Source organism: Lytechinus variegatus, chromosome 18 (genome assembly GCF_018143015.1).
Source record: "Lytechinus variegatus isolate NC3 chromosome 18, Lvar_3.0, whole genome shotgun sequence".
Classification (NCBI taxonomy): Eukaryota; Metazoa; Echinodermata; class Echinoidea; order Temnopleuroida; family Toxopneustidae; genus Lytechinus; species Lytechinus variegatus.
The window spans coordinates 21,575,188-21,601,846 of NC_054757.1; the positions used below are offsets into that span (position 1 = coordinate 21,575,188).

The following is a 26,659-nucleotide window of genomic DNA, read 5'->3' on the forward strand; positions in this document are numbered from 1 at the left end:
ACTACATCCGGATATTGATGATAATTTCATTGTCATGGTCTAGCCACCTTTCGCGTCACAGAATAATGGAAATCAGTGCTTGTGATGGGAAAAGATTGAAAATTGAATTATTCATAAAATATTAGTCTCTGGGTAACAATTAAGACAACCGTTACACATCAGTCGCATGTTAAATGGACTATGCTTCATAAACAATACATACAAATCGTTTGTCCTGCTATTATCACCCATTTGTAATTGAATAATATTTGTTAATTACAGAAGTTAATGATCTGAGAATAGTTTCTCGTTTTCGTAATGATTATAACCATCTTCGAGAACATTTTTTTCTGATGCAATTTTTTTTTAGTTTCGATGATTGCCGAACTTTACCGATGAAATCTGAGAATACCTACGAATATTTTCGTTTTCTAGATCTTTCTTTTCCGTGACGAATAGTGATTTTGTTGGGTTTCACTTTTTTAATGACAACTTATAAAGTAGAAGCCTTAGATGAAGAAGCCTAACAAATAATCGAACAAGGACGATGTGTTTATGTTTGAAAAAAACACTCAAAATGCGCTTTGTCTCCTAAAAAAAGAATGTAGAGGAAATCTCTTTCTACTGCAAAGGGTTAAATTGGCAATGTAGTTATTGGGTGGCGTGGATAATTGGTATTTGTGTTCGGGTAAGGTTTATCCTATGCTTCTGACACACCTATAAAACCTTCCGTAAACAGATCAAAGCTTATAGTGCTATTTCAAATAGCATATCATACGGTTTGGGGTCGGTTTCACACAATGACTGCATTATAACATTAAAATGCTTGGTCTTGATAAAAGTCCATCGTCGTCCAAAGTCCAAACTGCTTAAGGTTCTGCCGACCTAGCAGGGATACCAGACGATATAGGATGTGTATTTTTCTTTGCCCTCGGAACGCCTAATTCAATTGACTCGAACGCGTTATCACGTTAGGGGCAACCAAACCAAATTATTCTATTAGAACGCGTGCAGCTGCGAACAGTGAGTCGTCATCGAGTCCGCCGTGCGAAAACAAAGAATGCCGGACGAAAGGGGTGGTCACCGTGTGGCGTGTGAAGATAATGTGCACGAAGATAGCAGTTTGAATTGCTACTCCACTCTCAAAATGCAAATACGCACTCACACACCATGGACCTATCCATGCAGACACTCACACGCCCTCACCCGCACATCCACTTTAAAACAATCACACACCCATATATAAAACACACACTTACTCATCCTTTTCATCTCCTTTGTGGAGTTTAAAATGTACAGTGATTTGAAACCTTTGAAATATGTTACACATTCACCCCTTATTCCTCTGTATACAAAATAGATAAGGTTACGTTCATCACATTTTCATTGAACCTAAACTATAGGTTGTAGGGAGGATTCTTTCTTTTTTTTAATTTTAGCCATATTTTTGAACAGGCAGTTCAGGGTAAAATGTTAGGAAGAACATAGCAATTATACCAATGGCTTTGAATAGAGTAATCCATCCTTATTTTTTATTGTTTATATATTTATTTTTCAGTATTTTTACAATATGTTTTGTTGTTATTTTTATATTATAAATAAACCAAACACATCAAATTGTCAAAGTGGATATTCATTTCAAATCTTATTTTCCCACTAACATTCATTCGTACAATAACAATAACCCGCTACTAAAAAGCACTTTACGAAAAATCTTCCGTTTTGAACGCCATTTTGAAAGGTAGTGCAGGTCGGATAATGAAACCAGTACATGCCATGGACCCAACTTTCTTCTATCTTTGCAGCTGGGGAAAACCTACTCTGGGAATTATTTATTTCATTATTATTCATTTATCATATTTTATTCATTTTATACTGTAGGGTGGGCCTGTTCAGGGGCCCGTTGCAGAACGAGTTGCAATCGATCGCAACTCTAAATTGATTTTCAACCAATCACCAGCGCGCATTTGGGACTTGCGTTTGATTTTTTGACTTGCGTTTAAACGTAACTCTTTCTGCAACAGGCCCCAGTTTTGAAGGGAAAAATGGTTACAAAAAGGCGCCCTGAACGGCTTTCATAAATTGCGTGCTTTTTAAGAGATTATCTACATGAATTTTGAATTGAATTGAATTGAATTTATTACAGAACGTCACCGGCAATTGCCAACATTTTGTTCAAAACAAGAAAATATATACATAAACAGATAAACAAAGACAAAATAGTATTTTTTGTCAAACAAAACAAAATCAAAACAAAATATAACAAAGCAACTTATATATAAAATATACACTATAAACATAGGCATTATTCGGGTACTCATTTTAACAATGAGAAAAAAAAAAAAAAAAAGCTGATGTCCAAGAGAGGACAAGGAAAACACAAGGAAAGTGGGAGAGGAAAGGGAAATAAAGAGGAAAGAAGTTCGAAAATAGAGAGGGCGGGAGAGAGGAAGAGTGAGAAGAATGGCATCACATGTATATCTATCTCTTTTTCGCAACATCCCAACCCAGTCGTGTGAATAAAAGCAGAAAGGAGTTAAAGCATAAAGGAGTTAAGACATAAAAGAGTAAACATACTAGAGTAATTATGTTTAGCTATGGATCGAACCTATTATTTTTGTATCGGCAATGTGAAGCGATGACACCAGTCGACATCAAACGGTGTTCCATTTCTTTTTAGAATAAGATTACGAATTCCGAATTCGATAACGGCTCAATATGTATTATCGCAAGGATTTTCCTTTTTAGGGTTTGATTTACCACCAGCGTGGCTGCATTACTGGTCCATGTTTTGACATACGATTTTGACTACAATCTAAAGAAAAAAGTTCGCACCTGTCCCGTAATGTGTACACCTGTGATTGTTAAGGACCAAAGAATTTGGCAGGATACATATTTGATCTCGTTTCCCGACTCTTCTAAATGTCACTCGAATTATCGCACCCACCTAATTTGTCATGGAAGCGGGCTAGATTTGTCACTCGCCCATGCAAATTGGACACATTTTGTAAGGTGCTTTTCCGAAAGGCGCAGATTTGATTAGGAGTCACTTTGAGTCACGTGATCGTCAGGTATTCAAGCGCCTGCAACTTGCATGGTAAATTCCGCTCGACCTGGACTCGGTGCGTTGATCAGATCACTCACTTCGGAATAAACATTCCATTATTATTTTCAAAGGGACATCAAATTTGCAACTTCGAGAATTTGAGACTGAATAATTTAATAGTATATGGGGGGAAGAATAAGATTCGAGGCCTATTATAAGTTTTTAAAATAATTCCAAGCACGTAATCTTAACTTTTACAGTAAACTCTTATATCTTACATTTTGTGTTTTACTCAACGATATTTAATCGATTTTTCACAATTTGCAATTAGCTGAACTTCAAAATGATATCTTTAACGTTATTTGTCCAATCTTGGTGCCACAGTCATATTCTTTTCTCCGGTAATAATTCGGTACATTTTTTTATCCAGACAAGGTAACATTAAACACACACATGAATTTATTTGAGGGACGTTTACCGTTCCAATAAAATGAACAGAGTCAATTTCAATAAAGACATGTTCGATACATGTTGCAAAAAAAGATTCGATCAAAATTGCCCCACTTTTCAACAATATGTGTGTCGGCATTGGTCGCATCTAATTGAATTTGTCTGCCTGCCTTATCTCAGTATAAATGTAAATTAAATTTTTATAGCAAAACCAAAGGTCCAATTTATATCCAGGTTATACTGATTAAGTTATGTGAGGTACGTAATCAGTTTAAGGCGCGGAAGTCGAAATATAGTTTTCTCAATTTTGTTTTTATCTCTCAATGAAGATGTCTACGGAGCTCATTGAAATAGTCCTTTCAATGAAATTTCAATAATCAAAATATGTTATCATCGTTAACACAAAGTATTTGATAGAAAACTGAAATTGTGTTCTAAAGGTGCATGCAATCTAATTGTAATTGCATGCATTTTAACCATTTTCGACCCATGTTATTTCAAAAATAAGTTTTATTTTGTACAAGTTTTGTATTGAATTCTTATTTGATTCAATTTAAAAATCGTTTCCCCTTTTTCACCTTTCGTACAAACAGTCCTATTCCATCATGTCGCTTCATACCTCATGTAAATGTATATATATAATATTTATACAAGCAACAAAATAAAGTCGGGAAGTTTGTATCCTCAATTAAAAATGACATTTGAAAAAAAAAATCAGCACTTCGCCTATCGTGGACTATCTACGCAAACCTTAGATTAGTATTAGTCGGTGGATAATTGTTAACTTCCCGTAAGTTTATAGTAAAATAAATATTGGTACCCCCCCCCCCTCCCCGTCAAAATACCCCTCTCTCGTTTGTTATACTCCTTACTAGTATTACATCAATAGTGACATGAGTGAAGGCCATTCCTGATTATGAGCGTTTATCTACATTTACCACTCTCCACCCAGGTGTAGTAAATAGGTACCCGGTAGCGAGAAATTCCTTGAATGCTCACGCCGCCGATCAGGGTCGTCGTGCTATAGCTGAGGTAGTAATTCAGCGCTTAGAAACATTGTACTAAGCGCTATATACAAATGTTGCATATCATCATGATATGATTATTGTTATTATAATTAAACGATAATTCAGTTATTTTTAAATGCGTCAATTCTCATCACCCTAGCGTATAGCACTAACACAATTTCGGTTAATGCATCATTCTAACTCATAGGCCTACTATCATAATATATATATATATATATATATATATATATATATATATATATATATATATATATATAAAGCATGCTAGAACAGAATTCCTTTAAAATATATTGCACAGGTGTATTCCTCACATTCGTTCGCTTATTTATGGGTTGCAATTTCAAGCCAGATTTTCTTTGAATGGCATACAGATGGGGGGGGGGGGCTTGGGAGTATAGCCCCCAACAGGCATCACGACTAAAAACAAGAAACGATGGAGGAAAGGGTAGAAAATAACATGAAATGTTATTTGTTTATTATTATGTTGAAATCTATCCCCCCCACAAAATAAAAAGTTTATCATTTTCTAAAATGCTAAAATTGTTGCTTGCTCGCTTTGTTGCTCACACAGTTTTATATATTTCACCCACATATGCCATTCTGTGCCCCCTCAAATTCCTGGCTTATTAGGCCACTGGTTATTTTCATTTTAATAGCAACGATAATGAAGCTGATTGAATTCACAGTCTTTATCGTTTTGGGTTCTAATATATGAAAACCAAATTGTGGATAAAGCCTATACAGCAAGAGGATGGGGAAATTCATAATTCGAGCGAATTAGTTTTGATAAGTTAATTTGTAAGCACACGACATTTACATAGCATATTGCTCTTTTTATATGCCGTTTTGAAGTTGTAATAATTTCGGTATTTCCTTTATAATAAAATATATCATACATAATTAAATTGCCCCTTAAATTGTCGGTGAACGGAGCAGCGATTAGGAGGGCACCAGCCCCCCCCCCCCCACCCACAGGATGTAGCTATGAATTCCAGTGGGTGATGCAAAACGGTTCTCTTTTAAATTATTTACCAGGTTTTATTTGTTAAGATCTCTTTGTTGACTTGGCTTACATTTATGATTTTGGTATATATATAATTTATATCTTAAGGAACTGTTCTTGGGTTAGCGCCAATAACGTCTCTGGACGATTGTGTGCGCTCAATAAGATAGATAGGTAGATAGATAGATAGATATATGGATAGATAGATAGATAAATAAATAAATAAATAATAATATTTATTTTCACACGGTAAAAAACCCAAAGAGATACAGAGTCTGATTTGCATTGGGGCCGTGCCATGAATAAAATGTACAAAGTATACCAAATCTTAAATAACACATAAAACATAATAATCGTAATTTTTACCAGGTGATGATATAAAAAGGTAAGTTTATAAAAATAATTACGAATTATAATAAAATGACAAGTTGAAAATATACAGAATATCTTAAGTATGAATGCAAAATACAGAAAATGTAACATCACTTTAGGGTGAAATATTACCCAGATGCATAATCATAAATGGAGGCTGAAATAAAAAGATTTCACATTATTATTATTATTATTATTATATTCATTGTTATAATTATCATTATATAGAAAACTAAAACATGCTATTTTTTCATTAAGAGAGAAAAAAATCGAATCATATAGTTATCAAAATCTTTTTAATGGCAGTTGTGCATCTCATCAAATGTAAACTTGGTCACGATTAAAATGAAGTACGATCATAAGTTCTAAAACTAGGGGAGCATTTCATGAAAGGACTTTTCAGACGTTTCATCCGACAGTTACCATAGTAACAGTGCTTCTCAGTCAATCCCAATCAAGAAAATCCAACAACTTGTCGGACAAAAAATGTTGATGAAACACTCCCCAGGTTGTCGGCTAATACCAATTATATGCAAACCATTGAGTATCATTCCGCTCTGGTAATACTGCACAAAGTTCCCACTAAGAATATAATCTCACTATGAATACATAAAACTGAAACAAAGATCCGTTCTATTTAGCCAGAAGCTTTCATAAGATCTTGCATATCAAATTGAATAAATGTATTAATAAAATTGAGTTTAAAATGCAAATTCCAAATTAGGTTTGCTTATGGTATACCTGGCTTCTTATGTTTGCCGATGCCACACAAAAACTTAAAACTCTTTGATAATGATCGGAAAATACATAGGTCTGTGTGTTCTACTCTGTTAAGCGATGCATAATTATTGTAATGCAGACGGTTTTCTATCAAGAAATGCATATAGCCAACAACATTGCAAACTGCTATACCGAAGATCGAGAGCTGTCTTTCAAATATATAAATGAATTGCTTTTTTATCAAACATCCACAAATATACACACACGCATGCATCCATCCTCACAAAAGAACCGAAATGGTGACGCATTTGCTCCGGCGACAATTGCTCCGGGCTTTGATTTAGAATAGGAATAGGGTATAGTATTAACTCCAGGTTGAAGTTGGCCATTCCATGTGTTCGTGGAATTTATAGCGGAGCAAATTGTCGTCGGAGCAAATGTCATGGAACACACACGAATATATACACGCACATACACATTTACAAACGTAACGCGCACACATTGTTCGTCATGGGAGCTAGTGGGTTTTTTTTCTAATGTCTTCCAACGAAGTCTTGTGGCGAAATAACAATTTGCAAATCAAGGCAATCAATAGGCCATTGATATAACTCTCCATCTGGTTCGAGTACATCATAGAGTCAACAATTTTCACTTATGAATATTTAACAATGAGTCATGACACTTGTCCCGAACATCGCGCACTTGTTTAGCTAAAGCTATTAGAAGCACGGAGCTAACCGTGCGAGATAACGAGGATGATCTACCGGAGAGGACCCGCCGACAGATTTGCGCAGGGCCCGCTGGGACCGCAATGATACGGGTTTGAGTGGTATCTAGTGGCATAAACACTCGCCACAGCAACGTGTCAAGATGTTTTCCCCCAGGACCGCCGCCCGAAGATTAACGGTCTGCGTGTTAAGGCACACAGAATAATTGCGGCGGAAAGCTGTCGAGAAGTTACAGATTTTAACAGCATTTTGGAAGAGAAGATCCGAAAGATGACATTAAATATACCGCAGATTACTAGAAACGGGGCTTCCGTTTTATTTGAAACATATACATGGTATATAAGACCAAAAAGCTATAACTTTTTCACATTTTTTTTAATTCCGAGACCTTGAAGCTTTACCACTGAAAAGAATATGGTAATCCAGTGGTGGTCGAACCGAGATAAACCTCTTTGTTCATGATAATTCACCGGCCTTTCACACGATTAAAAATAATCGTAATTTGACTGATGATCCCAGTGAAAAATAAGGCTAGTGATGAATATTTAGCACGTGTGAAACCAAACTAGAATATGATTAGAACCACGGACGCTAATCAGTCACGATTACAATAGCAATCATCATTACAATGATTCAAGATTCACGTGTGAAAAGGCCCTAAGCCTGTTTACTGAAAGAAGAATTGGAAAAAAACCCATTTTGTTCAGATATTGACCATTGTGTATGTTTACTGTTTTTCAATGGTTTTATATATTTTTTTCCTTATCATTAAAGGTATGGTTTCAGAACAGACGAGCTAAATGGCGAAAAGCAGAGAGAACTAAACAAGAAAGGGGACCATCGTCAACGTCAAGCCCAGAAAACGAAGACAGATTATCGTCGAGTGAGGGCGCTGTTGGACAATCAAGAGAGGAGCTAAACATGAGCCCTGGGGAACCCTCTGAAGAAAGACGAAGAGATAAAATGACAGTTGATGTGAGTGAAAGCTTTTGCCATTCAATCAGTAGATTAGATATCAAGTTTGCCTGTTAGATGGTCACTTAGTAAGACGTAGTTTAAAGTTGTTTACCCTAGCTTTTAAAACTACCTGCCCATACACTTACTTGCGTACATTATGGCTCAACTAGGATAGTCCACATAAAATTCACAAAGTAGACTGTGTTTGAGATAAATTGTTTTCCTTCTTTTCTTATTTTGAAAGCACCATCCTCATTAATAAGAGCAAGGTATTAGAAAAAATAATTATGCAACTGAATCGCTACAGAAATTGAAAATTTGTAGCGATGGTCATGATTGTTTTAAATATCTTGATTGCAAGAAGTTTTAACATACTTGTCAGTCAGACGGTTTGAACAAAATAGAAAATGTTCAATGATATTATCGGAGATCTTATCGTAATTTCTATTGATTGTATCAAATCATTATTAATAAAGTTGATTGCTTGTTTCATTATAAGGTATTTTTGGTTTTGATGAGTTCATTTCAATTTTTTTGCGGATAGGGAGAGAAGTCGGATTCACAAAACGACGATGGATCCCCGTTGCACAGCTTGGATAGAGCGCCATCTAGCGGTCGTTTGATGCCTCCTACTTTTGCAAACCCATCCGCGAGCACAATGTTGAACCCGTTTTATCATCCGGGAGGTGCTGCTCGCTTGCTACTTGCTTCACAACCATACGAAAGGTGAGTTTTGACTGGATATTACATGATTCCAAAATAAGGATAGCCGTTGTTGCACTCCCAAAGGTTAAAAATCACCCTGAAGATGTTTTTTTTTTAATCCAGGAAATAGAAGAAAATAGTATTGAATGTTTGGTGAAAATCTTTCAAAGATTAAGAAAGTTATGATTTGTTACGTCATTATTATATCATGCGAGCGGCTCCCCCTTGAATCATGTAATATAGATTCCATCAATTTCATTTTTTAATGGAAAATGGTTTCATATGCCTTCTTAAAGAGAAATGTGTCAGATAATATATCCACCCCTACAAATAATATCAATTCAGTTTCGTTTTATAAAGTGATTTTTTTTTAATATATACCACAGGGTATTTGTAGGAGCTGCTCATTGTGACATCACAAAATCAAAACCTTACCAAATTTACAACTCCGCAATTTAATTTTCTGCTTTTATTATAACCGACTTATTGGCAGGTGAACTTCCCCTCTAGGACAACGGATGTTTCCCCTTTTTTTAAAATAGATAATACCACAAAAGAGATGGCCATAAACTGCACCTTCTCCCTCTTGATAATTAGGTAAATTTTCCGTTTTCGAAGAGGACCTGCTCGCACCACGTTAGCTATTTTAATGGTTTGAGGCCTCAATGTGATACATTAAAGGACAAGTCCACCCCAACAATAAGTTTATTTGAAAAAAAGAAGAAAAATCCAACAAGCAAAACGCTGAAAATTTCATCAAAATCGGATGTAAAATAAGAAAGTTATGACATTTTAAAGTTTCGCTTAATTTTACAAAACAGTTATATGCACATCCTGGTCGGTAGGCAAATTTGCAGACTGATGACGTCACCAACTCACTATTTCTTTTGTATTTTATTGTATGAAATATGAAATTTTCTAATTTTCTCCTCCTTGTCAAGTGAAACAAGAGTTTTATTTCTCCCCGAACATGTGGAATTACCAATTGCACAGACGTCAAGTTGCCTGTAAATGGCGTACTTGCACCTGGGTCTCTTCGCAGACGGGATGTTTGATATCTGTTTTTATATTGAATGAATTCAATTAAAAATAATTTCGACCTTTTTTGTATTTTTTATACAGTCTGAGAGGACACGGCTCTTCGGCACGGTTCCCGTCTCTTATCTCGCCCTCATACGCCTCGCAGCTCATGTCATTCGCCTCAGCCAGAAAAGGTGGGAAAACCATATTTCAATACCAGAATGTGTTAAATATTTTTCTTAATTTAAATTTTAAGTCATTGTGACTTCATCATTCTCATTCATATCATCGACAACATCTTATTGCCGTCGTCGCTATTATTATCATCGTCACCAGCATCATCAACATCATCACCCTCCTCATCATCATCGACGTCTTATCACAGCAGATATAGTATCATTGTCACATTAAAGTAAACATAACGAGACGATACAAAATGAAATTTTCACATTAATTTTACATCAAAGATTTGAAACCCAAGTATACTATCTAACTTAATCCAACTAACAAAACAAAAATATCAAACAAACGAAACGCCAGCAAAATCTGGAAATTTAAATTTTATTATTATTTATTATTAGTATCGTCATCAACCCCCCCCCCCAAAAAAAAAAATACTATAATCTGTCATTTTTTAATATATATATATACATGTATCTCAAATCGCAACTTTTAATGATTAATATCATCATGATTTATGCCACACTCAACATCACCATCGAAATTATATCGCCATCAATCTAATCATCATAACAATGCTTACATTTCGTTCGTCATTCAGTTTTCCAATATTCTTTGTTTTGCCTATCCTTAAAGGTCAAGTCCACCCAGGGAAAAATAATAATAAAAAAAATTAAAAAAAAAAGTAAAATCAAACATGCTCAACGTTGGATATTTCATCAAAATCGGATTTAAAATAATAAAAGTTATGACATTTCAAATTTTCGTTTATTTTTTCACAAAAGGGTTTTTTGCACAACTCAGTCACATGCAAATGAAAGAATCGATGGGGATCCGTCAATCATAATTTCTTTTGTTTTTTATTGTTTGAATTATACAATGTTTCAAATTTTATACTTTTGGCAATAAGGACCAATTTGACTAAACCATATAATTTTAAACAATGGTAATTCTACATGTTAAGGGAGGACTTTGTTAATTACATAACAATGAGAAGAATACAAGAATATTTCATATTCCATAATACAAAAGAAATAGAGAGTGAGTGATGTCATCAACCCCTAATTTGCATACTGACTATAGGTTGTGCATATAACTGTTGCTTGAAATATAAGTGAAAAATAAAAATATCATAACTTTTTTGTGTGCTACATCCAATTTTGATGAAATTTTCAGTGTTATCTGGTTATACCTGTTGAAATGTTGCTCTTTTTATTTAAATCAACTCTTTGTTGGACTGGACTAAGAAATGAATTTAGATTGCAAGAATCTTATTTCACAAAGAACATCATAAAGTTTTACCTAAACTGGAGAATTCAAATAATATGTAATGCATTCACATTTTCCAGCATATACATTACTATTCTTTTATGCCAAAACTTATAATAGGTTCAATGGTCAAATTAGCATAATTTATATTCAAATCCAGAAGTTTTTGTTTGTTTGAGCCATATATTTCGAGAAATTGTTTGTTTTTGTCGTGTGTGTTTTAGTGAAAACTTAATAACTTCTCTGATGTTGTTCTGTCAGAGCCGGTGCCCACATCAGGAGGAAGCTACGGAGGATTCAACGTTCCCTCTCTCAGAGGCCCCCTCGATTCATCATCAGCCATCTTGAGAGAGCACGAAAAACGCACACTCAGTCTAGCTGCTCTGCGCATGCGCGCCAAAGAGTACTCCAACGCCATGGCGGAAGCTGCTGGTCTGATGACGTCATACAAGATGGCGCCGCCCCATCCTGCCATTCTCTTGGGCGCCAACGCGGCCCCGAGACCGACTTCGTCGCATGTTCCGTGTTCGTTCGGATGTTAACGTGTCATTGAAACCTCATGTTCATCACCATAAGGGGCTTTTGGCACCAGTGTGTGAGTGTGAGTACCAGTCAATCACGCCGGTGATCACTGTTTGGTCTACAACTCATACTAGGAACAGAACAGAATGACAACGATGTCGACTCATTACAGAAGCAGAAGCTTTAGACTTTCAACGACTACACTGAATATAAAGATGTAGTCCAACAACTCGGTGATTCACCGTACTCCGCCAAAGACATGGTTATTTCCTTATTCAAACCCTGCTCGACCTCTAAGAATCGCGTAGCAATCACAAGGCGGTTTGATGTAAAAAGGAGATATCACATTAACGGGATTAAGAAGTGACATGGCGGTACTTTAGTCGGTTTGGGGGATAAAGAATGGATGTGGGTAGTGGTATACTACCGCGTCTTTTCGCGGTAGCGTCGGTAAACCCTCGTCGATCCCAGTTTCATGGCGTTTTGGAATTCGCCATAAACCCTGAAGCTTAATCAGCTTTGTTCCTCATTCCAAATTGATTGCATAGGAAGGCTATGCCCATCTATCTGACATGATAGGCCAAAATATTCATTAGACGAATCGAGAGAAAAGGTGGACAAATTGCCGATTAGACTTTCTGGTTACTTTGGTTACTAATCGATTTGATCTCATCGCCATTTGATTTTATCATTCATAACCCTGTCTTATCCCTACTTATTTCTTTAAATATTGATCAATTATTGGTCTACCCTGTTTTCCCATTTTTTTTTAATTGATGATCTGGGCCATTATTTAAGGAAGCTTAACGGCGTGACGAGATGACGAGAATGCAAGAGAAGTTATTTTGTCAAATCGGCCTGAATCAGTTGTATACAAACTTGGCGTGATCGGGGATACTTAGCTTAATTGCCAAGTGGAATTACTAACCATTAATAGTTTTGCCATGTTGACATACGTTTTGAAAACTCGACTAAGCAAGATGAAATATCTCGTCAGGTCAATGGCATATGAAAAGCTTTCGTAATCATTAGTTCATCTATCGAGATTTGACGGAGGTATTCTTATGTCTGGTTAAACTAATCAGGTAATTTAATAATGGTTTAATTGGAACTTGCCATAAACAGTATCGTTGTCTTTAGACGAACTGGGTTTGGACATAATATGGTGAAACCAAATGTCGAATCAATTTATTCATATCTATACACAATCATAGACCTATAAAATATGCATTTTTACACTTTTACTTAAATCTGGAGCAGATGGCATATAAAAGTCTCCATTTTTATATCTATAACTCATTAATGAATCAATTTCAATTTAAAAAACCGAGATACACAGTAAAAAAAACCCAGCAAATTATTTAAGTCTGTCACTCTATAACATCAAGTTTTTGTTTTTTTGAAATATTGACTAAACCTTTAGACAACTTGTTTAAAACTTGTCTAGTTGTTAGAGTGATGGACTCAAACAACATGGTTACATTTTTTAACCATTTTTACTTTGTAGAGGCTTGTGAATGTCAGGCGCAGGCCGAAAAATAATATTGCTCTTCCCGTTGACTAAAAGTTACTCCAATTCGGTAAACGATAGCTTCTTTTCTTTTATTAATGAATCTTTTTCAGGTAGTTTTAAAGAAATCTCAGTCCTCTTATTTGTATAATCATGGATCCGCCTCCGATACTTGTGATTATTTATTAAAAGTATAAGAAAAACTGGGGTAATATTCAACTGACGATTGACCTTATATTAAATTGATTTTCACCCCTTTCACTAAATCGCTGATCCGAACCGGCCCCCCTCCCCCGGCTAAGTCGTAAGATGATTTTATGAAGGGCGCGGGCTTATTTTAAGCCCGCGCCAAGCCCGCGCTCTTTTGGCTCTGCTTTTGTCAGCCCCAGGCGCCAACCAAACAGTGAACGATAGCAGCAGCAGGCCCCGGCCAAAATCCTCGCTCTGTATATGGCGTGTTCAGTAACAATGATAATTATCCATTATGTGCCCAAGTTTTTGAATGGGTGATCGTAAAATTAGCGCGGCTCTGCAATAGTTACTGAACGCATTTTTTCATGTGTGGCGCGGACTATTTTTGTGTGGGTCTGGTGCGGACCAAAACTCTTGAGTTCCTGAAAGGGCATTAGAATTGAAATGATTCAACATTAGTGACGCGCCTATATTATGTATATTGTAATTACGGTATATACCTTATTCACTGAGCTACTAATACAAACTTAAAATGTTGGGCAACATACTGTCCACTGTCTTGGGTAATGTATGTTGGTAAAAATATATATTCTGGGCAATTATTAAAGTTTTAAAGTCAGCACTGCTGCTATATTGAATCGCGTGATGCAGGTGAGGTGCCAGAGGCGCCCCCTTGTTAATTTTTATTACCCAATTTGGTCAGATTTTAACCAATAGTTGTGTGGAATGTACGTTGCCCAGGGTTAGTTAAAGTTGGGCATTTTTTGCCCAACTATTTTAAGAATGTACATTGATATCACGACTCTGATATGCATTTACATGTTTTGGTCACGAGTAAAGAAGTGCGTTCTCACTTGATTACAGTTAATGTAATTCACGTTGGATATGACAAATCTAATTATTGTTTTCACTTCTATACATATCGTTCTACCGTCGTTGATAATTTCACGTAATTGACTATTGGTTTGGGAGAGTATTGTAACACATTAAGAAAGCACTAATTAATAAAAAAAAATAATGATAATAATAATAACACCGTCTGAATACGATCATGAGGGTAGCTAGCCTAGCAACAATTCCTTTAGCATGTCTTGATACAAAAATCTACGAATATAAAAACATGCAACCATAAATGAAATGCTTTTAAAAGTTTATTTCCACACGACTTTTCGGTTTGAATTTCGTGATATAAATAGTACATCACACAATCATGGACCTACGATCACACGTCAAAGTGGAACGGCCTATATTGTTGGACCCGATCACACTAGTCGCGGGAACAATATCATTTACCCTGTCCACATAATTTGTCCCTATTTATGTATTACAATTTCTTGCACGATAATGAAATAATTTCACTTAAATTGTTCGATTTTTGTGATACACGCTCACTTTTATGAAACTATACTTTGTATCCACAATTTTCTGTGTTGTATGTATCTAAAACGTGTCAAGGTGAATATATCTTTATATCGCAGTCACAACTAAACCGATTTCACACACAGCAAAAACTGTGGTGTTAATCGGTGTACATAGAGGACCACAACAGTTATTTTACACCGGTGTTAAATTGGTGGTGTTAGTTTTACACCTATAGGTGTTATTACAACACCTTTTGTTGTTACATTTACACTCTTTGGTGTCATGTTTGATCTCTAGGGTGTAATTTTAACACCTCAGGGTGTGGTCCTCTATTAACACCAATTGGTGTCAGTTTTAACACCGCAGTTTTTACAGTGCACCGACCGATTCTCCGTCAATCGAAATAACGTGATTGTTGCGATCGATACTGAGATTAATATCTTTGGTGTGACAGTGATGTCAAAGAATTATATTGAATTTCTTTTATAATCAGATGTTATGATATATTAAAATGTATATTGCGTTGATTTATTAAATTTCGATCAATGAATGTGAAGTTTTAAAAAAAGTTCTGTCTCCCTGTTCTCTCATTTTAGTATATTATTTTTCATTTGAAAATTTCAATTTGGATTTGATACCCACATTTCCTGAACATACCAATCCTTCTGGACTCTAAAACATATAAAGCAGTATCTATTATTGAGAATCACTTATAATCATTCACATTCTAATTTGATGGCGTTTAAAATGTTCTGATCATTTTAATGTTTTTCTATTGAATCAAAATCAACGTGTTGGACTTTACCTTTAAAAGATATTTGCAAATAGTTTATACTAATATTTCAAGCACTAATCTGTACACGATCAGACACCATTCAGATCAGTGATTACAAGGCGGCCATTTGGGTAGAATAGATGGTCGGCATTTTTCTGCAGCTTTACTTCCGGTGCGGTTCACCGAGAAAATTGTGCAATGTTCTTTCTTTAACCCCCCCCCCCCTCTCCCCCCCCCCCCTCTTTCTTTCTTTCTCTATTTGACGATCATTCGTATTCTAAAAGTTTTGATTTCATTAAAACAAGGTTGTTTTAAAACTAGCTGCCTTAATGATGACAAAAGTGTTCGGAGATGTGTGTTTGTGGTTCCGAAGAGAATTAATTATTGGTGCGGGGTCTCAAATTGATGGTGATCTGGTGTGGGGGTTGCACAGACAAATTGATCTCCTCTTGATGGATTTTTAGGCTATCATTTTAAATGCCCGATTTGCCAAATCCCGCCTTCCATTTTTTTTTGCTCATAACACCACTGTCACAAGGAATATAATGCATACCATTCCCAGATATCAGCCTGTGAACTGAATCATTTTCACAGATAAAATTAATCTATTTACAGATGGTCTAATTCTCAGATCGTCTAACAGCTTCATGGAGGTGCCGTGGCTGAGTGGTCTAAGGCCCCTGGCTATACATACAAAGTCCGGGGTTCGATCCCCGGCCGCGGCACCTATGCCCGTGAGCAAAACATTGAATGTACAATGCTCTTTTATCTTGCTTTCAAATAAATGGAAATGCTATATGCATCATTGGTAACTTGGTGTGCACTTGTTAAAAAAATGGATAATCCCACTATAGGGCTACTGTCAATTTGGTGTACGTTTGGCGCAACTATCACTTTGTCTAACCGCTGTTTAGACTAATGTCAAGAATAATGACATAATTAAATGGGAAGTTCACCATTACAGTTTATTGTACAAATAAAAATGATGATAAATATTGGCCTAGGTTTGAGGAAAATCCATCAAGCAATTAAAAAGTTATAATAATTTTAACTATTTAATTTATGACATCATAATGAGCAGCTTTCCTAAATATTGTATGGTAAAAACAAAATCGATGAATGTCATTTTCTCTGAAAATTGAAAATGGTTTTTATTTTACCTTCTGTATAAATCAACAGAAAAATTATTTCACAATCGCTTTCTTAAAAAATGAAATTATTGAATCAGTCATCACGAACCATTAAATAAAAGAAATTTAACATTTTATATGTGGGCCAACTGCGCGTTTTATGAGTTTTACTAATAAAAAACTTGAAATTCTAACAACTTTCTTAATCTTTAATGGATTATTCTCAAACCTTTATGTTCTCTTATCTTCTGATCTCCATAGATTTATTTTTAGTTAGCTTTCATTCGTTATTATTATTATGCAAAGACATAAATGTAATCAAGCAATTTCAAACCGATTCATTTTATTCCAAGTGCTCCAAAATGTCCAAGGGAAAGGAATATTTTGCTGTTGAAAGAGGAGCGACTGAAGTTGAGATTTTTTTTAAGGATTTGGCCGATCGAAGCATTTTTTCCATCGTTTAACTTAATTTAACAGCTGAATCATAATACCAATAATGTTATGACGTAAATCAAATGATTACTCTCTTGAAAAGAGGGTGATTTTTGTACAGGCCAACCCTTCTCAAAAAGTGGCTGAATATTGCTCTATCCCACGTGGTTTTCGCTAGTGATTTCCGTCAATGTGTAGCTACTTGTCATTATTTAAATCCTTGATTCCTGTATCTGGAGTTCGTTTGATGGGGGCGCCCTTCCCTCCGAAGGTCGTTTCTGAGTAAAATCTGTCGTCTTTCCTGATCGTCCCATGAAGCTTATCGAAGAGCATCGTATTCACGCCAAAATTACAATGGAAGTACCTGCAATAATTAATGAAATAAAACAAATAATGCACAATACAATCCTATGTACATAAATATAAAAAAAAATATTATTCAAAAACTCCTGAGAGCACTCAAATTAGAGTGGCCACATCTGACTAACTGGCCTGCATGTTTATCAATCATTGATTAGGAGGACTTTGAAATGTTTCTTTTTTACAATCCTAATCCAGGGGGCCACTTCCATTGACGAGTGGATACCATGCGCGTCCGTGGGGTCTCGAAATTATTTTCCATATTCTGAAAATGTAAGTGCCAGCCCCCCCCCCCCCCCGGATCCTAATGCATTTGGACATCTTTGAAATTGATAAAGAAACGACTTTGTACCAGGAAGGTAATAAGTTTCTTGATTTCCATTATCTCCTTTGGTATAGTATGTTTTGTAAAGCTTCCATCCCACATCACCGCAGTAAATGTGTACATATTACCGCAGTAAATGTGCACGTATTTACGCAGTAGAAGTGCACATTACCGCGGAAATACGACAGTACGCGCAGTAGGCCTGCCTTCTACTAGTAGGGCCTTGTAGGCTAAAGCGGATCCAGCCGGATTCGAAAGCCTCTTCACAGTTGTAAACTACGCACGAGCAGTAATCACCTAATCATGAAGGTGTTTTTCTAATTCACAGATATAGGCATTGTGATTTGATGATTATTCATTTATTCCTTTTGAAATATTCATTCATCACATCCACGCTGAAGTGTAGCAAAATCTTCATAATTATTGATATTTGACAGTTGCCCAAATAATAGTCAAATGTGCCAAAAACAGACAGTAAAAACAGGTTTCCAAACTGTACACCCGATGTACTATCCTGGTCACCATTCGTTCTTAGAATTTGAATGCTTTGCCGGCAAAGCTTACGCAACATCTTCCTTTAATAATGTTAGTGCTCATCATAATGGTCATAATCGCAAAGGTCATTTAAGAAAAATTGATCACGAGCGAATGGGATTATACCATTTCCGGATCAATATTGTTTTTGAACAATACTCGACTTCCCAAAACTGTTGTATCTAACCCGGCTGTATCCGCATCTGCTTGTGGGGTTTCGGATTACCCAATGGTGACATCATTTTTCACCTTTGAATGATAACGTTTTCGCGGAGGGTTCATGACCTAGATGTCTCTCTACAATATATTTTTTAATCCTCCCTTTCCCCCATTTTTGCACTCTTGTTTCTGTTGTTGAAAAATTATAGGTTCGTCTCCGAGTCTCGGTGCCCTACGGTATCATCCCAGTACTTTGTCATAGCGCATCGACTATTAACAATTTGAATGCTTTGCCGGCAAAGCTTACGCAACATCTTCCTTTAATAATGTTAGTGCTCATCATAATGGTCATAATCGCAAAGGTCATTTAAGAAAAATTGATCACGAGCGAATGGGATTATACCATTTCCGGATCAATATTGTTTTTGAACAATACTCGGCTTCCCAAAACTGTTGTATCTAACCCGGCTGTATCCGCATCTGCTTGTGGGGTTTCGGATTACCCAATGGTGACATTTTTCACCTTTGAATGATAACGTTTTCGCGGAGGGTTCATGACCTAGATGTCTCTCTACAATATATTTTTTAATCCTCCCTTTCCCCAATTTTGCACTCTTGTTTCTGTTGTTGAAAAATTAAAGGTTCGTCTCCGAGTCTCGGTGCCCTACGGTATCATCCCAGTACTTTGTCATAGCTCATCGACTATTAACAAAAAAATGTTTGTAGCTGTACAGACTAGTCTTAAGATAGGCCTGTATTTCCGAATCGAAAACGAAAAAAATGAAAATGGCATTTGAGGGGAAAATCTGAATTACTTATGGTGATCGTCGTGGAACATAGTGCTTGGTTGCCATGGTAGCATTGAATGCAGATCAATCCCTGAGTGTGAAAGGATGCCGTAGTAATATCCGTAGATCAACCAGAACAGAAAAACTCCTTAGGGAAAAAATATATATATTTATATAGCATAAACAAAACAAAACAAAAATCAGCGCAGAAGCTATTTAACACTGCAGTCCTGTGATACATGTAATTCTATGAATAAAAATCACAATTTATTACAAGACACGTGCACAAATAATGTACAATCAGTAATAACTAAATGAATGCTAGCTTGATGGTGTAACCAAGAAATTGTGAAATTTATAAATTGGATGCCGTTTTGCAAAAATTGTTGCGGGAACTTGTATTTCATTATTCGTCCCATCACCCCCCCCCCCCCCATGAACCAGAACAGGCCAGGGCATTCGTCGTTGCACCAAATTTTAATTTGTCTTAATTTTTCATCGGTAAGTGGGATTATTGGAGAGAAAAAACAATTGAAATAAGTGTGCCCTGATTGGCGACCCCCCCCCCCCCCCTCTCCGAGAAAGTTATCATATTCATGCTTGCACATTTCAGCTACATGCAGAATAAAAGCCCGTTTTACGAAAAGTAACAACGATGGCAACATAGCTCAGGGGCCAATCACAATCAAGGTTTCCATGAATTACTATCAAGTTCTGATTGTTGTGAGTCTTTATGAAACCGACCCCCGTTTTGCATTCGCAAACTTTCCAATCCCAGCAAGGCTTTTTTTTCTACCTTAGACTTAGTATTTGGACCCCCTCTTCAATAATACAAAGGTTGTATTATTGAGTGTCTTTCTATCTGGCAATCATCTGATGCTCAGATTGCTCACTGGCTAATTCACTCCATACAACCAACACTGTCTTTCAAAGTCATCAGCGGTTCCTTTTGAAATCACCCACATTGTTTACTTGCCTGTAAATCCGTCTGAAAATATCCACGGTGAATTTCTGTTCATTGCATAATTATTACAAAAATTTCAAACTCAGGCCAGGCTTCGCAAAAACTTATCTCAGCAGCAATATCCTTGTTTGGAAGATAATTCTATTTTCAATCTACGGAATTCGTCGAAGCTTTAAGCGGGAGCAGTGATTTCACCCGTCTTTGCATCAAAGTGTAATTATTGTGAGTTTTTGGACAATACATCTACGATATCTATGATCTATCTGGCACAGTCATATGTTTGATGGTTTGCGACAGATTCTATAATTACTGTTCGCGGTTCGCAAAGTGGAAAAATAGACTTACAGATGAATATTTTTGTGAGGTTTACATATTTGCAATAGGACCACAGAGAACGTAGAGTTAACTGGAAACCCGCTGGAATAACTGCCTATCAGATCGAGGCATCAATTCTTGATCGCATTATGGCGGTCTCTGATTGGCTAATGTATGAACGACATGATAGCATAATCGAAAGGATTTAGCCTACCTGCGTGTAACGGGACCAGTACGATCGGTATCTCGAGGAAAAATTGGAAGATAATGAATTCATATGGATGCATGGCAGCGGCTGACCAGGGAGTTGGGGCTTTGAAACGATGATGAAGCTTGTGATACCGACGGTAAAAGACCGGGAAATGCATCAAACGATGAGAATAGTAAAAAGATGCTTCGTTGTAGAGGTAGGTGATTGGGATGGAGGCCATGAAGTAGACCCATCCGTAGTCTTTGATGCTGTAATAGAGTTTTGTTTCCCCTCCGTTCATAATGTACGTCACTAGGAATCCTAAGAAAAACGATACAGCCGGTAAAACAAGGTCGTGTGTTTGTTTCGGAAGGAATCTTCACACAAGCTGCTTTTCACTGATGACTCTCAAAATCTACGAAAAATCATTGCTTCTGATTGGCACGGATTAATTTTTAATTCACATTGATTTTTTATCAAAATTACCAAGGCCTATTTCAAAGCATTGGCATCAGTATCAGTGGCAATCTGTAAGCAAATCTCTTGACCCAATAAATTGAGTCTTGTTTTTTTTCCTGCAGTTTAGACGATTGAAGGAAAGGAAAATGGATAGCAGAATTCGCCAAAAGGAAACATTATATATAGAATTACTTTGAAACTAGCTTACCCGATAAAAGAGACCCAATCGCCATGTTCAGAGATCCCAACCAAAATTCCAACCGGTCATCTTCCGGTTTTAAAAACCGATCCGGTTGGCATTTCCAGTCTGCTGCCCTCTCACGGCGTTGTATGTAGTAGTACCATTTCAAGTATCCACCAACTCCATAAAAGATGAGGAAAGCCCCAGTAAAAGATTGAAGAAGGTAATATCCTAAGCCCTAAGAAAAACAAATGGAAAGACACCTTACAATCCAAATACGAATGATCATGGTTTTAAATTTTCAGTTCGCCAAAAACGAATTGTGTTGGTAGCTATTGTGGCTGAAAGGGTTCAGTTGATGCCTATATGTACAATTATAAGAGTTGACAAGATAAATCATAACGTATAATCTATTGGCTTTGGTTATAGAGCGACAGCTCTATAACCAAAGCTCTGACAAAGTAATCAATGTGTAATTCTTAAGTTCTTTCCCTATAAAGAAAGGTGTCATTTTGAAACTTCTGTCATGTCTGTAGAGTATTCATTTTATTTCAAAGCAACAAAGTAAAAATTGCTATATTCGCAGTATACAGTACTTTTCACAAACAAAAATGTAATCCAAATCTAGATGGCTGATATTGGAATCATATTTGATTTTGTGAAGTTATTCTGCATGGACATGATGGATATGAGGGAGGAACCCCTCAGCTTTCCATTGATACCCTATTTGTACCATTATTTTTTGTCACGCATGACTGAATTAACCGATATTGAAGACAGCAGGTGTATAGCAGATACCAATCTTTCCAGTTTGGTAAAGTGGGTAAACTGTGCATGCGCTTGATAGAATAAAGTGTTTTTCAAAGTAATGTTTGGAATGAATAGTCATCAGCCAAGGTATTCCTCTGAAATGACGACTGAAAAGTAAATGTCTTATTAACCAACACTTTCAACATATCTTTTCCTTTGGCTTTGTACACAAAGCCGGCAGTGTGCATGGACAGATACCTTGGACAGCTCGTCTCACCATTGCTGGATCGTTGCGCAACGCATCTACCTCGTGTCGAATTCGGCCCTGCAAATCATCAAGATCTTGGGGAGGAGTTGCAAACACCCTGTCTTTTAAGTGTCCCCAAAGGAAACAATCACAGGGCGTGAGGTCAGGCGATCTTGGTGCCAATCTACGTCATGGTTGAGGGCAACAACTCGATGTCCAAGGAGTCACCCGAGTATATCTCGAACTATGTTGGACCGATGGGCAGGAGCGCCGTCCAGAAAATTCTAAGCACACTCCTCGAAAACGTCTCTCGAAATGTTGGACAACTGTGGTACGATCTGCTCGTTAGTCATCTGCAAGTACATTCGCCCATTTACTGTACACTACTTTTTTTAAAAAAGGGTCCAATCAAAAGATTGTTTCCAGCTCTGGCATTTATGAAAGTATTTACATCAGCTTCTGCCCTAGTGCCCTTTCATCAAGTTTTCAAAAACTTGGAAAAGTGGTATCTGTACAAGTCATATTGTCTTCCGATCAATTAATTCGGTTATGCGTGGCACAAATTGTACAAACATCATATCAATGGAAAGCTGATGAGTTCCTCTCTCATCATGCTCATATCCAAGCAATATAAATTTACAGAATTAAACGGGCTTTGAATATCGGCCCCCTGGATTTGAATTACTTTTTTTTTCTGAAACGCACTTGGTGCCTGGATGGACAGCATGTCATTAGTCAATCGGGGGAGCATTTCATGAAACAAAATAGTCAGTGAAATTAGCTCTCAGCCAATCAGAGGCAAGGGTTCCGTAGCTTGTAACAGATTAATAAAAATCACTGATAATTGGTTTTATGAAATCAGGATGTCAAATTGTGCGGGAGCGGGGAGCACCGCTCCCAGGAAGCAACAGAAGAAATTGAGGAAATTGTGCCTTCATGAGAAAAAATAAAAATGGGAAAAAGGAGAAGAAAAAAAGAAGAGGAAAAAGAAGGAGAGGAAGAGGAAAAGAAAGAAAAGAGGAAGGCAAGAAAGGGGAAGAGGAGGAGGAGGAAAAAAGAAGAAAGAGAAAACTTAGAAAAAAGTGCCATATTTCATTCATTTAGTTACATCTAGACTAGCTTGCAAAACGTAGCAGAGTAATTCAGTAATACTGAGCACACTTAATCTGGATTTTTTATACATATTTTACCTTGCACTTGCACAGTGCCAGTGAGACTTAGAAAAAAGTGCCATATTTTCATTCATTTAGTTACGTCTAGACTAGCTTGCAAAACGTAGCAGAGTAATTCAGTAATACTGAGCACACTTACTCTGGATTTTTTTTATACATATTTTAACTTGCACTTGCACAGTGCCAGTGAGGTGAGGACAGGTCTGAGTGAGGAAATTGAGTATAGGCGCAAAACAATGTTATTTATCTATTGATTAAGCTGGAGAACCACAACCGACCTGACAGGCAAATGTACCCAGAAACAGTCAATGAAGCAGTTTTTGTGGCTTGGAATGGGCCAGAAGTGCATTACTGTGATAATGTTGTGAGAAAAGCCTTGGATAGACACTTCGGAAAAAGCTGGCACTTTGTCAGGTCTCACCCTGTGAAACTTTATAGAGTATCAGAAGCTGTTGATCACATCCAGACTCAACATCCAAAGTTCCCCATGATGTGTTAGCAGGCCTGATGTGCTAGTTACTGCCTACATGATATAACACGCACTGTAAGTTCCTAAGGACCATGTAAACTCTACCAGTGCAAAATAAGTATTCTTAGTCTGTAAGTTGTGACAACACATGATGTTGTATGATGTTAGAGATAAGCATTAGCAAGCAGTACACAATATATACGATTACAACTGTACAAAATTGCAAGGTCTATTTAAGCATAAAGCAGTACAGAATAAATACTGTAAGTTTGTATCAGTAAGAAGTCCTAACGTCCAGGCTGGAAACGGGGCTGGAAAGGTGTAATTGTACCTCTAGGTCTAAACGACCCAACTCCATCATTAAACTAAACTAATAGTTTCTGATTGGGAATGGATCTTTCATCCATTTAGATGCTCAATTATATGCACTACCTGTAACAGTACAAAGCCAAAGTGAGTACTGAAAGTCTATACATAAGTTATCAAGTATTATTGGGGTGACTTTGTAACAGTACAACCATGTGAATATGTAACTCATGTTGTATCTTTCTTCACAATGCGCAAAAATGTAGACATTTCAGAATAATGTTGATTATGAAAAATCAACCACAAGTGGTTGTTTTTTACCAGCTGATTGAGGAAACTTTGAGCTTCAAAACTTGCTCCTGAGGAAGAAAAAATAATTTGACGCCCTGTTATGATATGCTCTCCAATCTTATCGTCAAAAGCTACTGAAATCCTTTTATCTGTTTGGTTCAGAGTAATATTGTCAGCGAAAATCACTGATTATTTTTTTATGAAATGCTTCCTGATGTTATTTCTGTATTCTAAAATTTCTATGGTGAGAAAAAATATCACTTTTCCATTGAAAGACCACGAACCTTTAGGTATTTCCGATGGCTTCCGAAATCATGATCGGCTGAGTTGTCGACGTCGAAGGACGTGTGTTGAGTGGAGATTGGTCTCCATGTCGTATCCCCCTGCCAAAGTCCCTTCACTTGGACGTAAATAAGTAACCAGTCCCCTGTCGAAAGTATGATGATAGTAAACGATGGTGATCTATAACACTTCCCTGATCTATCTATCCATCTTCCGCTCTACTCAATGATACATTCTTGGATCCCTGTTGATTTGTTTCCATCCCTTTTTTCTCTTCTATAATTTAATTATGTGATATTTCAATATGTGGGTAAAACAACTTTATTCTTATTCTGCCAGGGAACTACATCGGCCTCTATCTTTAACTAAAATGATTCTATAGTCTTCGACAATTTACCGGGTGATCACATTTACAAATTATATCACGATTCTAAGCATTCCACTAAGATTACTTACGAATTTTCCATTGCCATACCTCACGAATTTTCCACTTCCTACATTAAAAATGCGAGTGCGAACAGCATTTTTTATATATATTCTCGTCTGAACCTGGATAATCAAGGCACGTTTTAAATAAAGAACAAGCTGCTTATCTCATTGCCCTTTCTTACGAAAAATGTTCCAATAATTAATGAATTTTCTATTACCATTACTTATCTATTTTTGCCATTAATATATTGCTTAAGAAGTATTACCATTACATACGAATTATTATTACCATGTTTGTCATAAAAAAAGTGAAGCCTACCTCGTAATCCAGTAGCAAGTACTGCTGTTAACAGAGCACCAAGTCCCACGATAACAACTGTTCTGACTTTGACCAGTAGGGAGGCAATGTTGGAGAGAATAGCCATAACACTTCTCGAAAATAGAAGAGAAGAAAATTGGGAATCGTATTAAATACATCTTAATAAGCAATATTTTTTCTAAGTTATTAAACGGTATATCATTCAATCTAGGTGTTCAACTAAAGCGAAAAATATCTTATTAAGAAAATAGATGTAGATAAAAATGATGAAATGTAATGCTCACATACGTATAAAAATCCACTGCAGGCTCTTTGGAACACCAAGCCCACCTATAGACAAACACTAACCTTGTCTCGGGGCTGTTATCTTGCACACACATTCATACGTCTGTTCCCAAAGAGGGTAAAGTGCGTGAGTGTTGCTTGGGTATTATCCGGGCGGCGCATACGGGCGGGCGTTGCGTATGTCAAGTGTCGGTGCATAGAGATGTATATATTGACACTAGAGTAATCGCTCGCATTGACGCGCGCGTAATGCGGCTGTGATTCCATGTATTGCGCAGCCGCCATCTTAAAGAGGGCAAGAGCGCGGATTTATAACACACGGCTCTATGGGAGAATATCACATATTTCACTTTTTTACATTATATTTTCAATTTAATGCTGTATGCAACGTTAAAATCACAAGGCAAAGCATTTTTATGTTAAAATATATGATAACCATGCATATTTTATAAAG

General features: G+C 36.6%; 2 protein-coding genes across 7 annotated transcripts in view; one reads left to right on the forward strand and one right to left on the reverse strand.

The window, feature by feature from the left end:
- Positions 1–13,797, forward strand: part of LOC121432035 (dorsal root ganglia homeobox protein-like) — a 40,541-nt gene extending 26,744 nt beyond the window's left edge. Inside the window, exons 5-8 of the mRNA XM_041629855.1 lie at positions 8,101–8,301; positions 8,828–9,009; positions 10,111–10,202; positions 11,719–13,797. Of these exons, the coding sequence (XP_041485789.1) occupies positions 8,101–8,301; positions 8,828–9,009; positions 10,111–10,202; positions 11,719–11,999 (756 nt within the window). The 3' untranslated portion in view covers positions 12,000–13,797. The remainder of the gene's footprint in view (positions 1–8,100; positions 8,302–8,827; positions 9,010–10,110; positions 10,203–11,718) is intronic.
- A 3,581-nt stretch (positions 13,798–17,378) lies between these two features.
- Positions 17,379–26,394, reverse strand: LOC121431726 (delta(7)-sterol 5(6)-desaturase erg32-like). 6 transcript variants are annotated; one of them, XM_041629396.1, is made up of 7 exons: positions 26,269–26,394; positions 25,921–26,030; positions 25,175–25,317; positions 21,683–21,893; positions 21,040–21,336; positions 19,574–19,694; positions 17,379–17,744 (listed from the first exon to the last, which is right to left on the reverse strand). In XM_041629396.1, the coding sequence occupies exons 1-7, from the start codon at positions 26,298–26,300 to the stop codon at positions 17,579–17,581; spliced, it is 1,080 nt and encodes a 359-aa protein (XP_041485330.1). In that variant the 5' UTR covers positions 26,301–26,394; the 3' UTR covers positions 17,379–17,578. The 6 variants fall into 6 exon arrangements, with proteins under 6 accessions (XP_041485330.1, XP_041485329.1, XP_041485328.1 ...); XM_041629395.1 differs by having other exon boundaries at positions 25,921–26,033; XM_041629394.1 differs by having other exon boundaries at positions 26,209–26,394.
- Between the last annotated feature and the right edge of the window lie 265 nt (positions 26,395–26,659).

Bases quoted from the DNA above. Each gene is read 5' to 3' on its own strand.
- LOC121431726 (XM_041629393.1), bottom strand. From the start codon at position 26,300: ATGTGTGTGCAAGATAACAGCCCCGAGACAAGGTTAGTGTTTGTCTAT. The intron at 21,894-25,174 runs GTTCGTGGTCTT...TGTTTTTCTTAG, and splicing joins GCCATCGGAAATACCTAAAG to GGCTTAGGATATTACCTTCT. The intron at 19,695-21,039 runs GTAGGCTAAATC...TTTTTCCCTAAG, and splicing joins ACTGGTCCCGTTACACGCAG to GAGTTTTTCTGTTCTGGTTG.